At 35.8% G+C, this 14180-nt stretch overlaps 1 protein-coding gene across 5 annotated transcripts in view; it reads right to left on the reverse strand.

Moving 5' to 3' along the window:
• PTPRZ1 (protein tyrosine phosphatase receptor type Z1) overlaps window positions 1–14180 on the reverse strand; it is a 186676-nt gene that overhangs the window by 55527 nt on the left and 116969 nt on the right. For all 5 annotated transcript variants that reach the window (XM_086691441.1, XM_086691458.1, XM_086691447.1 and 2 more), the window contains 2 exons: window positions 6043–6224; window positions 4280–4406 (listed from right to left, as the gene is read on the reverse strand). In XM_086691441.1, coding sequence (XP_086547567.1) covers window positions 4280–4406; window positions 6043–6224 — 309 coding nt within the window. The remainder of the gene's footprint in view (window positions 1–4279; window positions 4407–6042; window positions 6225–14180) is intronic.

Raw genomic sequence — 14180 nt, forward strand, 5'->3', positions numbered from 1 at the left:
CTTGATACTTTTAATAAGCAAAAGTAATTTTCTTATTGACTGTCAAGGCTGGCATAGGGTATATATAATTATCACATTGAGGACTGATTTCCCTATTATTGCATTTAATTTATTTTTATCCATTTACTGCAGCATAAATTAACTATATGGACTCTGGTTCCTATTAAGTTAAAATATGTGCTTTTACCCAGTACTTTTCCCTCAAAGAGCATCAGTGAGTTCTACCGAAACTGGCTTTGCTATTTACTGAAGTAAGAGATAAGATGTCTTCTGGCCCGCTTTGGAGCCTAGAGGCAAAATGTATGGGTCCAAGCAGTCCTTTGGTCCCTTTTTGCTTCATGGCACTCTCCTGGGTGAATACCCCAAGTCTTGGTGTCTTCATATCTGTAAGTATTAACCCTCTTTGAAGGATCTTCACTTTGGTTTCTTATTAGATTATTTGAAGTGACTAAAATTCTGTGGTTGCCCAGGAGCAATTCAATATGCCTTTCCCCCATACAATCCAGAGCTCTCCTGCTGAGCCTCTTCAGAACAATTCTGAAGTAAAATAATTTCACAAATTTTCTTTCTATCTACCCGGAGATTCTGAGGCCATACTTCTGAGTCTGAGAGTTCATAGCACCCAAGGTGTAGCTCTGGTGGTCGGCACAAGATCACATACTCGGTACCCTTTGGCCTGCTGGTTCCTCACAAATAACCGATATTTTAGTCGCCACTGATCGGACTCAGGCATTACTGACACACTAAGTAATTAAACAACTATACTGCTTTATAGACTTCTCACTCACTTGGTCAAAATAGACTGCATGAAGCCTACAAAACGTCTAACAGTAAAGACTGTTAATTCTTTTTTTTTTTTTTTGTCAGTGAACATATAAAATTCACGTATGTGTGACAACTCAGCAAAAGCTATTGGTTCATTCTGGTTTTGTTTTGGAGCACATGTAATGCCACATTTTCTACAAGAGCATGTTAGTACCACATTAATATTCCATAACACAAAAAAGCAACACTGACATGGGTTGGCAAGCAAGGCTTATTTAATTGTTTGAAGGAAAGCCAAGTCTCACAGGCAAAAAGTCAAAGCAACGTAGACTACAGTCTCTTCAAACTGTGATTTTAAATATTATTGTAACACCCATGGCATAGGGTGGTACAGGCAGAACAAGGACAGATGTATAGTGATTTAACAAACACAATTGTTAAATAACTGAAAAGCATGCACCAACAGAAAAATGTGTTGATCTAATTCACCACACATGTAAATTTAACACATATAACTATCAAGGCTCTAAAATACGTACTTAAATAATATCCTCTATAATTGTATAATAGTTAACTGTATATTATAGATTTTAAAATGACACGATTATTTTAGTTACAATGACATAAATTATGGATTATTTTTTAATAAATATAATTTTCTATAAAGTATTTGCAAAGACTATGCACTTCAGTTTAACCTTAAAATGGTTTCCTGATATGCATTTATGCATGGATTTTAAAATAGCAATTTATAGTAATATTCATGGATGCCAATTTTATGGTGATACTGTTGTACACAGCAAGTGTAATTAAAATGCACAAGCAATAATCAGATTAGCTAAAGTTAAGGGCACAATTTGGGAGATTGAGTTTTCCTTCATGGATATTGATTAACATATGTGAAATCTACAATTGAAAGAATGAGGGCAGTTATAAATAACCTCCTTCATTTCTTTTTAACAAAAGCAAAGAACAATACACTGTTTAGAAAAAAGCCTATCCAAAATAATAAAATATAACTCACTAGGGTACATTACAATGTTACTAAGGGAACGAACAACATAATTAACAGGATGAAATGGTACTAATAAAAACCATGAAACAAACAGCAAACTCAAGAGTCACTTACATCTCTATTAGCCACATAAATCATAAGATTCTTGAGGGCACCATCACACTAAACCTCAAGATAGTACTTTTTTCAAAACTTTTACTGTGACGTATTGACTGTAGAAGTATTTAAAATAATGTAATTTTGGTAACAAATTGAAAATACATGAATTGAAATGCCATTGCAGCCTTTTAGATCAGAAAAAAAATGAGATCTAAAGGAACAAATATTTTCTTTATGAAAAATGAGAAGACTCCAAACTTTGGGTAAATTGGCTTTTGATGAAGGACGACTTTTTGGTAGGAATAACTGAGGAATAAGCCATCTAAGTTTTTAACCTTTGCTTTTAAGAGGAATATCATAGTGAAACATCAAATCAAACACTATCTTTTACTAAAACATTATTACTGTACAAAATGCTTTAAGGGACTGAGACATCCATGGAGATCAAATGGTATGCCCAAACTAACATCTCATTAGCTCAACAGTGTCCCCAGCCTTTGAATAAATGGAAACCAAGTGTAATATTTATTATTTTGTACAAATGTGAAAGTGCTACAAATGATACAAGAATGCTGTACTTTGTGCCAGTGTAGACTTAGTCTAAAAGGATCACTCAGAAACCACTTCTGTAGAAAATAGATATTTGATCTGTTTTTCTTTATGCAATAAACATCTCAAAAAGAAAAAACAAAAAAATTCAGAAAGTTTAAAACTTGGCAGAGTGGATACAGTGAGAAAGAGCGTAACATAAATAACTACAATTATTTTTTTGTAAACTCCTGGGAAATTGTTTTATGTGCAGAAATGAGAGTAGTATAATTAAACCAACGTAGTAAACGAAATGAATGTATTTGATATAATCCACATCCTGAAATACACAATAGGATTAGAGGAGATTTTTATACCACATTTCATCAATTCACATGTGATACTGGCCAATATGGTGAATGATGCCCTGCTAAAGATGTGAATTTCTAGGTGGATCCATATGGGGAATGTTGCAGAGGGACGGCAGTCAGTGCATGATATAGTATAACTGAAGCCATGGTCAGTTAATTTGATACTCACCTTTCAATAGCATTTAGAGCTCACATTCCATTTAAAAATAACCTCATTTTGAAAAACAATGCTATATAAAAGCAATACATTATACACAGGCCATGAGGCAGATCATAAGAAATATCAAATAGTGATATTGCCATCATAATAGTAGTCATATTAATTAGCCGTCAACATTTTAATCTGGGAAGTAACTTGGCAAGTTTGTAGCCTGTGTTTTAGAAAGATACCTAATCTATCCTCAATGCTCTGACATATATACTTTAACTTAAAAGTTTAACTAGTGAGGACAACTATGAGGTAATCAGTGAACAAGCTCATAATGGATTAAAGACCCTGTTGTATCATGTAGACCACAAAGGCTAATCAATACACATCAGTTTTCCTTCAATATGTCAAACTGGAATATGCTATAATTAATGTAATTTATTACCATCCATCTCTATGAAAAATTTATAAAAATATCAGTGAGTAGACTCATGGTAGGGAAGACCAAAGAATATTACATTTATGTATGTGCGTTTGCATATATTTATGAATATGCATATGCATGATGTCTGTGTGTATACACATATACATATGTACACATACATATATATATTTCATTCTATTACTTTAAAACTGCTTATATTAGCAAAAGAGAGACTTTAATTACATGCATTTGTAAATTGTCAAGTTATGATCTGTACTTCATTCAGTTACTTCATAAGATTTTAGATCAAAAGACTTCCCCATAATACTTAGAGAAGATGCATGCAAAAACAAAAACAGTTAGAAACAATATCTTTGTTTTACTTTGTGAAACAGTACTGGCAAATCAGCTAGGAGAAAAGCACTCTCCCCCACTTCACACAGGAGTATACAAAGTGGATAAAAATATCTAAGATAAACTGTTGGATGCTTTGTATAGATATTTCAAAGTACCTCACATGATCCGAGGATCACGTATATACTTACTACAAAATGCTTTGGGGGCTGAAAAAGGAAATAAACACAAATGAAACCAACTGTTCATTATCAAAATAAAAGTCTTAATATTCACATAGCTATTTTCATTCAATGACCATTACAGACATAACAATCAGTTTTGCTATTCTTATTCTAAAAATAGAAAAATGCAGTATTTAGAATAAATTTACTTATTGTCCTGTCCCAGATCTGCTGAATGAAAATGGTTTCCATGCTTCACAAAATTGGCAGATGATCCAGGTTAAAAAAAAAGAAATCATTTTGTCTTTTAACCAAAACAATATAAAGTCAGAGAGAAAGCACCACTGCATCCAGTAAGTAAACTAGCTTCCTTATGTAGATTACATTAAGGCATATCAGGAGAGCACTTACCAGGGTCATCAGAAGGCATGTCGACTATAAGCTGGTCACTGTACTTTCCGTGTAAGCCATTAGTGCATATGGCTACTATTTGAAGCACATAACTCATATTGGGTAGTAAATTATTGAGAATAGCACCCTAAAAGAAATATGTCAGTAATTATATAAATGTATTACTCTTTTTAAAATTTTCTTAAATGTTTATTTATTTTTGAGAAAGAGAGAGTGCGTGTGCAAGCAGGGGAGGGTGGCGGGGGGGGGGGTGCAAGTTCTTAAGCAGGCTCCTGGCTCGAAGTACAAAACCCCACCTGGGGCTCAAACCCACCACCTGTGAGATCATGACCTGAGCCAAAGTCGGAGGCTCAACTGACTGAACCCCCCAGGCCTCCCAAATGTATTATTCTCATAAGAGTACTAACATAATAGACTTCTGTCAGTGAAAAATATTTATATCTTATTAACCTAAGAAAAAGTTTATGCAATGTTGTTAAGTTGGATTTGTGATATCTGTGAATTATGAAGATACTGGAAAACTAGGCTTTTTTGTTGTTTAAAAAATTTAGTTCTAGAAAGTTTCATTTTCAACTAGAACTCATCAAATTCATAAATGTGTACCCAAAACTACAAATTAATATTTTAGACAAATAAACATGGACTATTTGCAAAGAGCAAAATGTGAAAAAACACAATGAAAACACAATTTATCTCTTTATCATAACAATATATAAGCCAGGTAGTAATAGAATTATCTTCTTAATATCATTATGAAGTGAAAAATGGCAAATTTCCATAAATTATATAACATCCATGTTCACAGCGTCTCTGTTCTAAACACCCGGATTAAAAAGTTGTTACATGTTTTATCAATTTGCCCACATGATGTTCCACACCATGACAACAAAGACAGTTTTTGTTTAAATGCAAGTTCCCAGGTCTTGCTGGACTCCAGTTGTCCAAATACATTGTCCAGTGTCTTTGACTTGCAGTGGGGCTTTCCTAAGGCCATAACCAGATAGGGTTTTCTCAACCAGACCCCAGTCTATGGCCAATCCTTCCCTACCAAGGCAAAGTTTAATACTGAGATGCCCAGGTCAGAAAGAATCTGGACTTTTTAAAAAAGTTTTAATTTTAATTTCAATTAGTTAATATACGATGCTGTATTAGTTTCAGGTGTATAATGTAGTGATTCAACCATACCATACCACACTTTATTTTCTTTAATTCGTGTGCATGGGTGGGGAGGAGGAGGGAGTGGATCTTTTCCTAAAGATGATCTGACTTGTGTTAAAAAGTCCCGACACAATTAACTTCACATCTATTACTTGGAACTTTGATGCAGTGTCTCCTACTCTATTTTCTTGTGCCGGAAGAGTATGGTGTGAGAAATGATACATGGCAGTATCAGAGCACGGAGATTCCAGATCCAATTATTTCCACAACTGTGAGATCACAGTCAACTGTTCTTCGAGACCTTTTATTTTTAAAGAGAGGCTACACTAGATGAACTCTAGTTTCTAAGTCTTCTCTATGTGTCTACTCTATAATGTTGTTGTTGGCAAAGCTGTAATCTTCCTGTAATTGAAAACAAGTAAGAGCCTAGTGTATGATTCACTGTGAGTCTGGACCTAATTTAGTATTGCTTCTGTTTCCCCTCCTCCCCACTGGAGAGTTTCATACAAAGTTTAGAGCAACAATATATAATCATTTGTAAGTTCCTACCTTGAAAATTAAGCTCTAGTGTTATCAACACATGAAACAATTGATCTTATAATTACCAAGTCCTGATAGCCATCTGTCAAAAATTCATGCTTGGTCTGGTCTCCTTCTAACTGCTGGTACAGAACTGCGAACTTCTCAATCATGGTATCATAAACCACTCGAGGTCTCTCCCACGTAACAAGAAGGCTGGTATAATTCTCTGGGTCAGCCTGAACATTTTCTGGTTCTGAACTACAAACTTCAGAGAAAAAAAAAGTTATTGAAACAACTGTCAGCCTCGAGGATTTTAACAAACGAGACATACTCTATGAAAATTTCTGTTTTATTTCAACAGAAGGTAAAAAGTTACACTTCTCCACTGTGAAGTTTTTGTTTCTGCCATTTTGGGTATCTGAAATACTTCTTTCCCTACCTATCTGTCTACCTTCCCATTCAGAAAAGGTCTAGGTCAAATGTTCCCTCTTGTTATGCACCCTCTGATCTCTGCGGAAGTGATCTGTGTCATTTTGAATTGTCTGTTTTGTTTTAACACTACTATTGCTTTAACTGCATGTTCTCTTATATTATTCCCCCCCACCCCGCCTCCTCCCTGAACAGGTCTTAACTCCTGTAGTACATAATAAACACAAGAACCACAGCTTTTATTTCCATATTGCTTAGAACCCTATCTGGAATATATTTGGCATACAAATTCAACTTGAGAAACAAACAAATGATAACTTCAAGTTCATGATGTTTTTATTTCTCTTGTTTGGTACCTGACAGATATGTTTAGCTCAGAAGGAGGAGAATTTAAATTATAAAAGATGGTCTATTATCAGATATTTTGTTGTTTCAAAATCCTTGAAATAATTTAAAGTTCCCTATCGAGAAAAGCATAGGAGAACAACTAAAACTATCATTTCTGAATTTTTGGGACCTGCTGACAAAAATACCACTTTGGCACTTTAAATAGATTAAGCAACTGATTTTAGGAAAATTTGTTCTGTCTGATCTGAAAAAAGTATTTTGAAAATTGTTCAGGGACTTCTTAAAATTAATTCAAGTCTATGCTGAGAATCATGCCAAAAATTTAGTCCCATCAAAAAGAGTATTTTGATATTTTCTGAAATGCACTCATAATGTGAATTTGGAATAATTACAAAGATAAAAATTATACAATTTTGTGATATTGTGCTAATGGAGCAAAGCAATAAATATAATCTCTTCATGGGTTAGATAAATTTGTAAAAGAGAGAGAAAGGTCTCTAAAGCTAAAGATTGATGTGCTCACAGAATCCAAGCTTTGCTTTTGGGAAATACCTGAAGTTACAAAGCCACTAAATGAGACCATGCGGTTGACTTAAGTCCCTGCCGCGAAAACTCAATGAAAACATCCCAACAAGAGCATCAGAATGTGATCAAAAAAAACCTTTGGTCTCTATTAGTTTGTAGTTTTGCTTGTGAACACAGGAGGGCACCCAAAACTAACAATTGACCTTGTAAATTGAAACTTCACTTTTATATACAGTATTTATAATAGGAGTTTTAGCCTATGAATGCTATGCTAGCAATGGTATGTAAATGATCCAGAAAAATATAAATATATATACTTTAAATAATGCATGTATAACTTTTATGACTTGGGAGACAAGATTATTCACTGTAAAAACTGTAATATTATGTTTTGTCTATTAAGGATTTAGGATGGGGTGTTCCTTTGGGAATAAAAGAACAATTCTTCAAAGCCACAAATTTACGAAAAAGTATGAATTCAGAATAAGAAAATGTATTCTAATTTAATTCTACACTACACCCTCAGTGCCCTATCTAGTGACACTTCCGTACTGGCCACCAGATGGCATAAGACCATCGAATCATCTCAAAAGCGAGCTACTCACATAAACTATATCACTGGAGGAAAAGGATTGCCTCAGTCTTGCTTCTAATGAGCCCAAGTTCATTTTTAGAAGGTTGAAAGTGATTCTTGACAGTATAATCTGTATATTTTGTCCTACAAAAATCAATCCCACTTTTTAGAGAGTAGGAATGATTTAAAGTGAACTATTCTCTTCCTACAAAATGAAATTACCTTAAAACGCATTAAAATTTCATGCATGGACACAAAGCAAAAATCTCTTGAGAAAATATAAATTATTAGCTGCAAAATACCCAAAGGACTGCTGCCTAATTAGCGCGAAATTACTTTCGTTGAATGTCTGGGTTTATTTTGCCTTAATTGTAGAAATCAGCAGATGTTTCAAATTTTAAGAATCAGCATTAATATGAAGTAGGACTTCAAAAAGAAACTTGTATTTCCTTGTCATTAAGTTTTTCTTTCTTTGCTTTCTTCTTTATAAATCTGTAAGAGCTTATAGATAATTTGCTTAATAGTTTAAACTTACATTTTAATTAGAAATTTATTTTTTTAAATGTTCCTTTTGTTTATTGATAATCACAGTAGCTTAGTAATATATTATAAAGCTGCAACTAAATTTTACCTTTTAGATGCTGAAATACAGGATTTTATGGGGTAAAGATGATATACTTTAAAATGTATTCAAGTGGCACCTGGGTGGCTCAGTCAGTTGCACATCCGACTCTTGGTTTCAGCTCAGGTCATGATCCCAGGGCTGTGTGACACAGCCCCGCATCGGGCTCTGCGATAACAGCAGGGATTCTCTATCCTCTCTCTGCTCCTCTCCTGCTTTCTCTCTCTCTCTCTCTCTCAAGATAATACATTTAAAAATAATAAAATAAAATGTTTTCAAGATGAAAAATCTGTACTTCTGTATATTGTTTATTATCTTGCCAAAGGGCTGACCTTCTATAAGGTAGGAATGGAGTTTTAAAATAACAATGTAGTTCATTCCATATACACTACTTGGTGTTCTAAAAAAAAAGCAGGGTATGACCATGGAATATGTTATTAATTTGCACTAAATTTTCCAGGTTTTCTTATATTTCTTATTGAAATGGACTTATCTTATTAGAAGGGCATATACTGCATAAAGCACATTATCTGGATTGAAAACCAAGAATGGTTCTCCAGATCAACATATACTCAGACATCAGATATAAGCTACCAATTGATAAAATCATGACAATAAATAATTTCCTTGTTTATGGGGAGTTCAGAACTAGATTGATGTCTCATTTTCTTCTTTAGGAGTGAATCGTGTGTCTAGATTCCTTTCCAGAAGCTAAATGTGATGTGGGTCACAGTTACTGATTCTCTCAGGAATGCTGGCCAAGAAGGAGAAACTGGTTCCTGCAAACCCTTGGCCACGAGCCAAATCATTTGACAAATCTGGGGTCCATGTCAAGTCACACAGAATACAAGTAAGTGCTTCGGTACAAATGCAAGGTTGCTCATACATAAAGAATGAGGATGTAGTTTCCTTCATAAAGAAGCTCTAAGTGTTCTTCCTTCAAAACTTAAAAAAAATTTTTTTTTAATGTTTACTTATTTTTGAGACAGAGAGAGACAGGGTGTGAGCAGGGGAGGAGCAGAGAGAGGGAGACACAGAATCGGAAGCAGGCTCCAGGCTCTGAGCTGTCAGCACAGAGCCCGACGTGGGACTCGAACTCATGAACTGCGAGATCATGACCTGAGCCGGAGTCGGACACTCAACAGACTGAGCCACCCAGTAGCCCCCAAAACTTATTTTTAACATTCAATTCTCATCTACTTGGTTCCAGGCACTCTGGACTTACAACTACAGACGGTGCTGTTCCTGCCTTTAGGAAGCTCGTTCCTATGCTAACTTGTAACCTTTAATTTCAGTAAGCTATTAAACATAATGGGTGCTTTGAGTTTCTACGTCCTAGACCCCATTGACAGAAGAATGCAAAATAAACTTGTAAAAAATATGCCATGTAGACCAAGTTAGCTTGTATTTTTCAAAATTACACGTTCTTCCCACTCAGAGTTGTAAAAGTTTCACAAAATTTTGGCTGATACAAAGTCATGTATTTTCTCATCACTTACATAAACTTATATGAAGAGTAAATACCTCACACAGAGGATTGCACATTACTTGCAGAGTGAGTACCAAAGTGAAGCAATAAGTGTTAGAAGGAAAAAAAAAAAGTGGAAAAAGAAAAGGGAAATAAACAAAGAAGGAGAAGTATAAATGACAACTCTGGCTGTGACCAGTCTCTCAGCTAAACACAAAAGCTGATGCGGATGGCTAAGGGAGACCGGACTCTTTGCCGTTCTGTGCTTAGCTTGGAAGAAGGGCAGGTGCCCTGAGGGAGACCAGCCTTAGCTCCATGGATTACGGGTACAACCACGGATGCAGGTAAAAAGACAGAGTGGTGATTCTTGGGGAGTGGCAGAGAAAATGTCGCAATTGCCTAAGATGTCACTAGACTTTACTGTTATTTCCCACTGAGTTGAAGTTTGGTGCAGTTTAACATGGCCCATGACAGAAATACTTTGTGATCCACACTGATGAATCTACCACATTCTTGTCTGAAGTTAATGAGCCTCACTTCGAAAAATATTGAGACAGGTATTTTGATGACTTTGTTGTGAGGAGCTCGAAGATTTATAGACTTAGAAGACAACCAGTACTAAGGTCATCATTTCCCCTCAGAGGGTAGCAGATCTTAATAAAACAAATGTAAACATGCCCACAAATGTTAAAAATAGTAATTAGAAATTATGCCCCCTGATTTGTACTTCTCAATGATTGCATCGCTTACTTTAGGTAAGTGGCCAAAAGGAATCTTTCAGATTCTGCTTAATTCAGTCAGTCTTTTACAGGGACACACTGTAACTCCATCAACCGTTCGATTTGTAATATATAACCTTCTAAGAAGTAAATAATCTTCAGGTCACGTTTCTGCATACAGTTGGAGTGCAGTGTTAACGTACACATGCCCTTAATGAATGCTATTTAAAACTACTGACCTTCAAGAAGATGAGTCTAGTGATGTTTAATTCATCACATTTTCCAGGAAATTACAGAAAATTTCTCATAGCTCAAATGCAATATTAAGCTATAAGGACACTCCTTTCATGCAAACCTACCTTGAAAAGCATTTTATACTGTATTATTAAAGAAACTTTGCACTGAATATATTGCAAGGCTAGCAAATGAGATCTGAAGTGTATTTATGATTTTATTCAACAAAAGTCTTAAACATGGGAAACTTGAATAGCACCCCATACTTGTGATAGTTTGTCCTCATATGTATGTGCACATACACACAAGAGTGTGCATACACACACATTACAATAGTAGTAGCTTTCAGTCTAGGACACATTATGTTCAAGAGACTGTGTTTCTTTGCAAACATTAGCCCATTTAAACCTCACAACAAGGTGGCCCTTCTAACTCACGTTATAGGTGAAGTAACTTGACCATTTTAATATAACTAATAAGTACTGGCACTGAGGTTTAATACCAAAAGTCTATGGACTTTAAAGCCCAAGATTTTCCCCACTGTACTCCAGAACGCCCCTGCTTCTTAGTGGGAGAGTCCTGCTAGTGGGATAAGAAGGCAGCAAGAAAGCATCTGGTGTCTGGAAAGCATGGGATAAAGTTGAACTTCACCTACATTATACTTTTGCTGGGTTCATACAGTTATTCACACATATTCCTCCTTATCTAAAAGACAGTTTTTACTAACTCCTTCAAGGTTCTATTAAATTCTGTGATTCTTAGAAGAGTCAGTGTCCATTCCATGATGCCAAAAAGAAACGCCTCTAATAAATGGCAACTCTAAATAAAAATGCAAAACTAAAGGACTGAAGTTCTGGTAAACTATGCATTCATTCACAAACATTTATTGAGTTCCTGCTATGAATGCAAAAATGAATAACGCTTGATCTCTACCCTCAAGGAGTTTACATAGATATACAGAACTTATGTGATTTTTGCAATTGTTTGCAATCTTTTGTGCAAAATATACTTTTCTACAATGTGTTTACTGAAAACTGACAACTTCATGCCACCCTTTACTTCTGTCTTGGTCAAAAGGAGGATGCTAGGTATTTACAGCACCAAAATATATAAATATAACCTTAGTGTCCGAAATTGAGGAACAGGTTTAGTAAGTTGTTGTAAGTATACAGTGGAATACTACACAAATTAAGAATGGTGCATTAATGATATATTTGTACCACTGAGTAAAGTAAAACCAACAAACATATATGTAGTATAGTCCCCCTTTTGTGAGATATAATAATATATATTTAATTTAAGCCAAAAGCCTGGAGAGATACTCACCAAAGCCCTTACAGTGGTTATCCCTGGACTGTGACATTATATGGAAATTTATTTTTTTCCTGTGTGCTTATCTGTGTTTTCTGCCTTTTTAATAATGTTCATACAATATTGAACTTTATTAAAAAATAAAAAATCTTCAGATTAAATTTAATAAAGATTAAATCCTGGATATAAATGTAATCCTCAATTTTATTTTCAAATTCAGAAAGTTGAAGGGGGATAGTGTGTGAACTAAGAAGAAAACCAGGGCACCTGGGTGGCTCAGTCCATCAAGAATCTGACTCTTGATATCAGCCTAGGTCGTGATCTTGTAGTCATGAGATCAAGCTAAGCGGACCCTACTTGGGATTCTCTCTCTCTCTCTCTCTCTCTCTCTCTGCTCACCCCCCGCCTTAAATACATAAATAAACTTAAAAAAGGAAGAAAACCATCACAGGAATATGCACATGGCAAATGATAGTGTTTACTGAATGCAAAACATTCATGATGGAAAAATTAAGAATTTGATCACTCCAGTTTTTGAAAAAAGCCAACGCTATTTTTTTAACATTTTAATTTTTTAAATTTTTATTAATTTTTATTTGAGAGAGAGAGAGAGGCAGAGAGACAAAGGGAGAGAGAGAATCTTGATCAGGCTCCACACCCAGCTTGAGCCTGATGTGGGGCTTGATTCCATGACACTGGGATCATGACCTGAGCCAAAATCAACAGTCAGGTGCTCGACCACTTGAGCTACCCTGACGCCCCAACCCAATGCTATTTTTAAAAAAGTTTCATGTCATTAAGAATCAGTTTTTATTATAAAATTTCATCATAAATTATGTATGCAGAAATTATGTTCCCTCATAAAGCACAGCAGAACAAACTGGAAGGCTTTAGAATGAGATGTGTTCAAATACTGACTCCAGCCCTTTATGGTGCTGTGAACTTGGGCAAGCCACTTAACATCAGCTTCCCAAACTGTAAAATGAGAAAAAAAAAGCCAACTTCATGATGGTGTTGGGAGGCTGAAATCAAATCCATATGGTTCAATGCCTGGTTGAAGACACTGGTCCACACAGTACATGGCAGTTATTACTGTTTTTGTTATTCAAAACAAATAGCCTTTGTTTTAGCCTTCATCACTTAACTGTGAAATGAACAATATCTGACACTGAATTGGAACTACATTTGGTTTATACTTAAACAGGGCAAAAGGCACCCATCAAGCACAACCACTCAGTTTTATTGTGTGAAAATGGATTCTTTCCATCATTCGGTATTTGGTGAATGAGAACTTTACTTTAGCCCAGCAATGGAGGTAAAGACTAGTTACTTCTTTCACGGGCTCAGAGTCCAATGGGGGAGATGAATAAGTAAACAGACAATGGTCATACTGTGGCAACTACTGTGTACTTTGGATGCACAGAACACAGGAGCACTTGGGCATATGACACACCTCCAGATGAGCGTCGTTGATTTGTACTTTATGACTATGGCACCTTCACGAGTGCACAGTCCTATGCCAGGGCCACAGGCAGACTTGATGAGGATGGAGATAGAGGCAGGGATGGTTCCCCCGTGGATGCAAAGTCTGCTTGAGTCTTGAAGAATGAGGAGGAGAGAAACAAGTGAAACAGCAGGGAGGAACATGCCACGGCAAGGAAACAGCATGTAAAATGTAACCTCGGAGAACGTGACCTTCCTTTCTTCAGGGGATGTAACCTCGGAGAATGCGGTCTTGCTTCTTCAGGGGATATAACCTCGGAGAACGTGGCCTTCCTTTCTTCAGGGGATGTAACCTTGGAGAATGTAGTCTTCCTTCTTCAGGGGATGTAACCTAGCAGAATGTGGTCTTGCTTCTTCAGGGGCTGTAACCTAGGAGAACATGGCCTTCCTTTCTTCAGGGGATATAACCTTGGAGAATGTAGTCTTCCTTCTTCAGGGGATGTAACCTAGCAGAATGTGGCCTTCCTTTCTTCAGGGGATGTAACCTA

This window comes from Puma concolor, chromosome A2 (assembly GCF_028749965.1).
Source record: "Puma concolor isolate L17-30 chromosome A2, mPumCon1.1.hap2, whole genome shotgun sequence".
Taxonomy (NCBI): domain Eukaryota; kingdom Metazoa; phylum Chordata; class Mammalia; order Carnivora; family Felidae; genus Puma; species Puma concolor.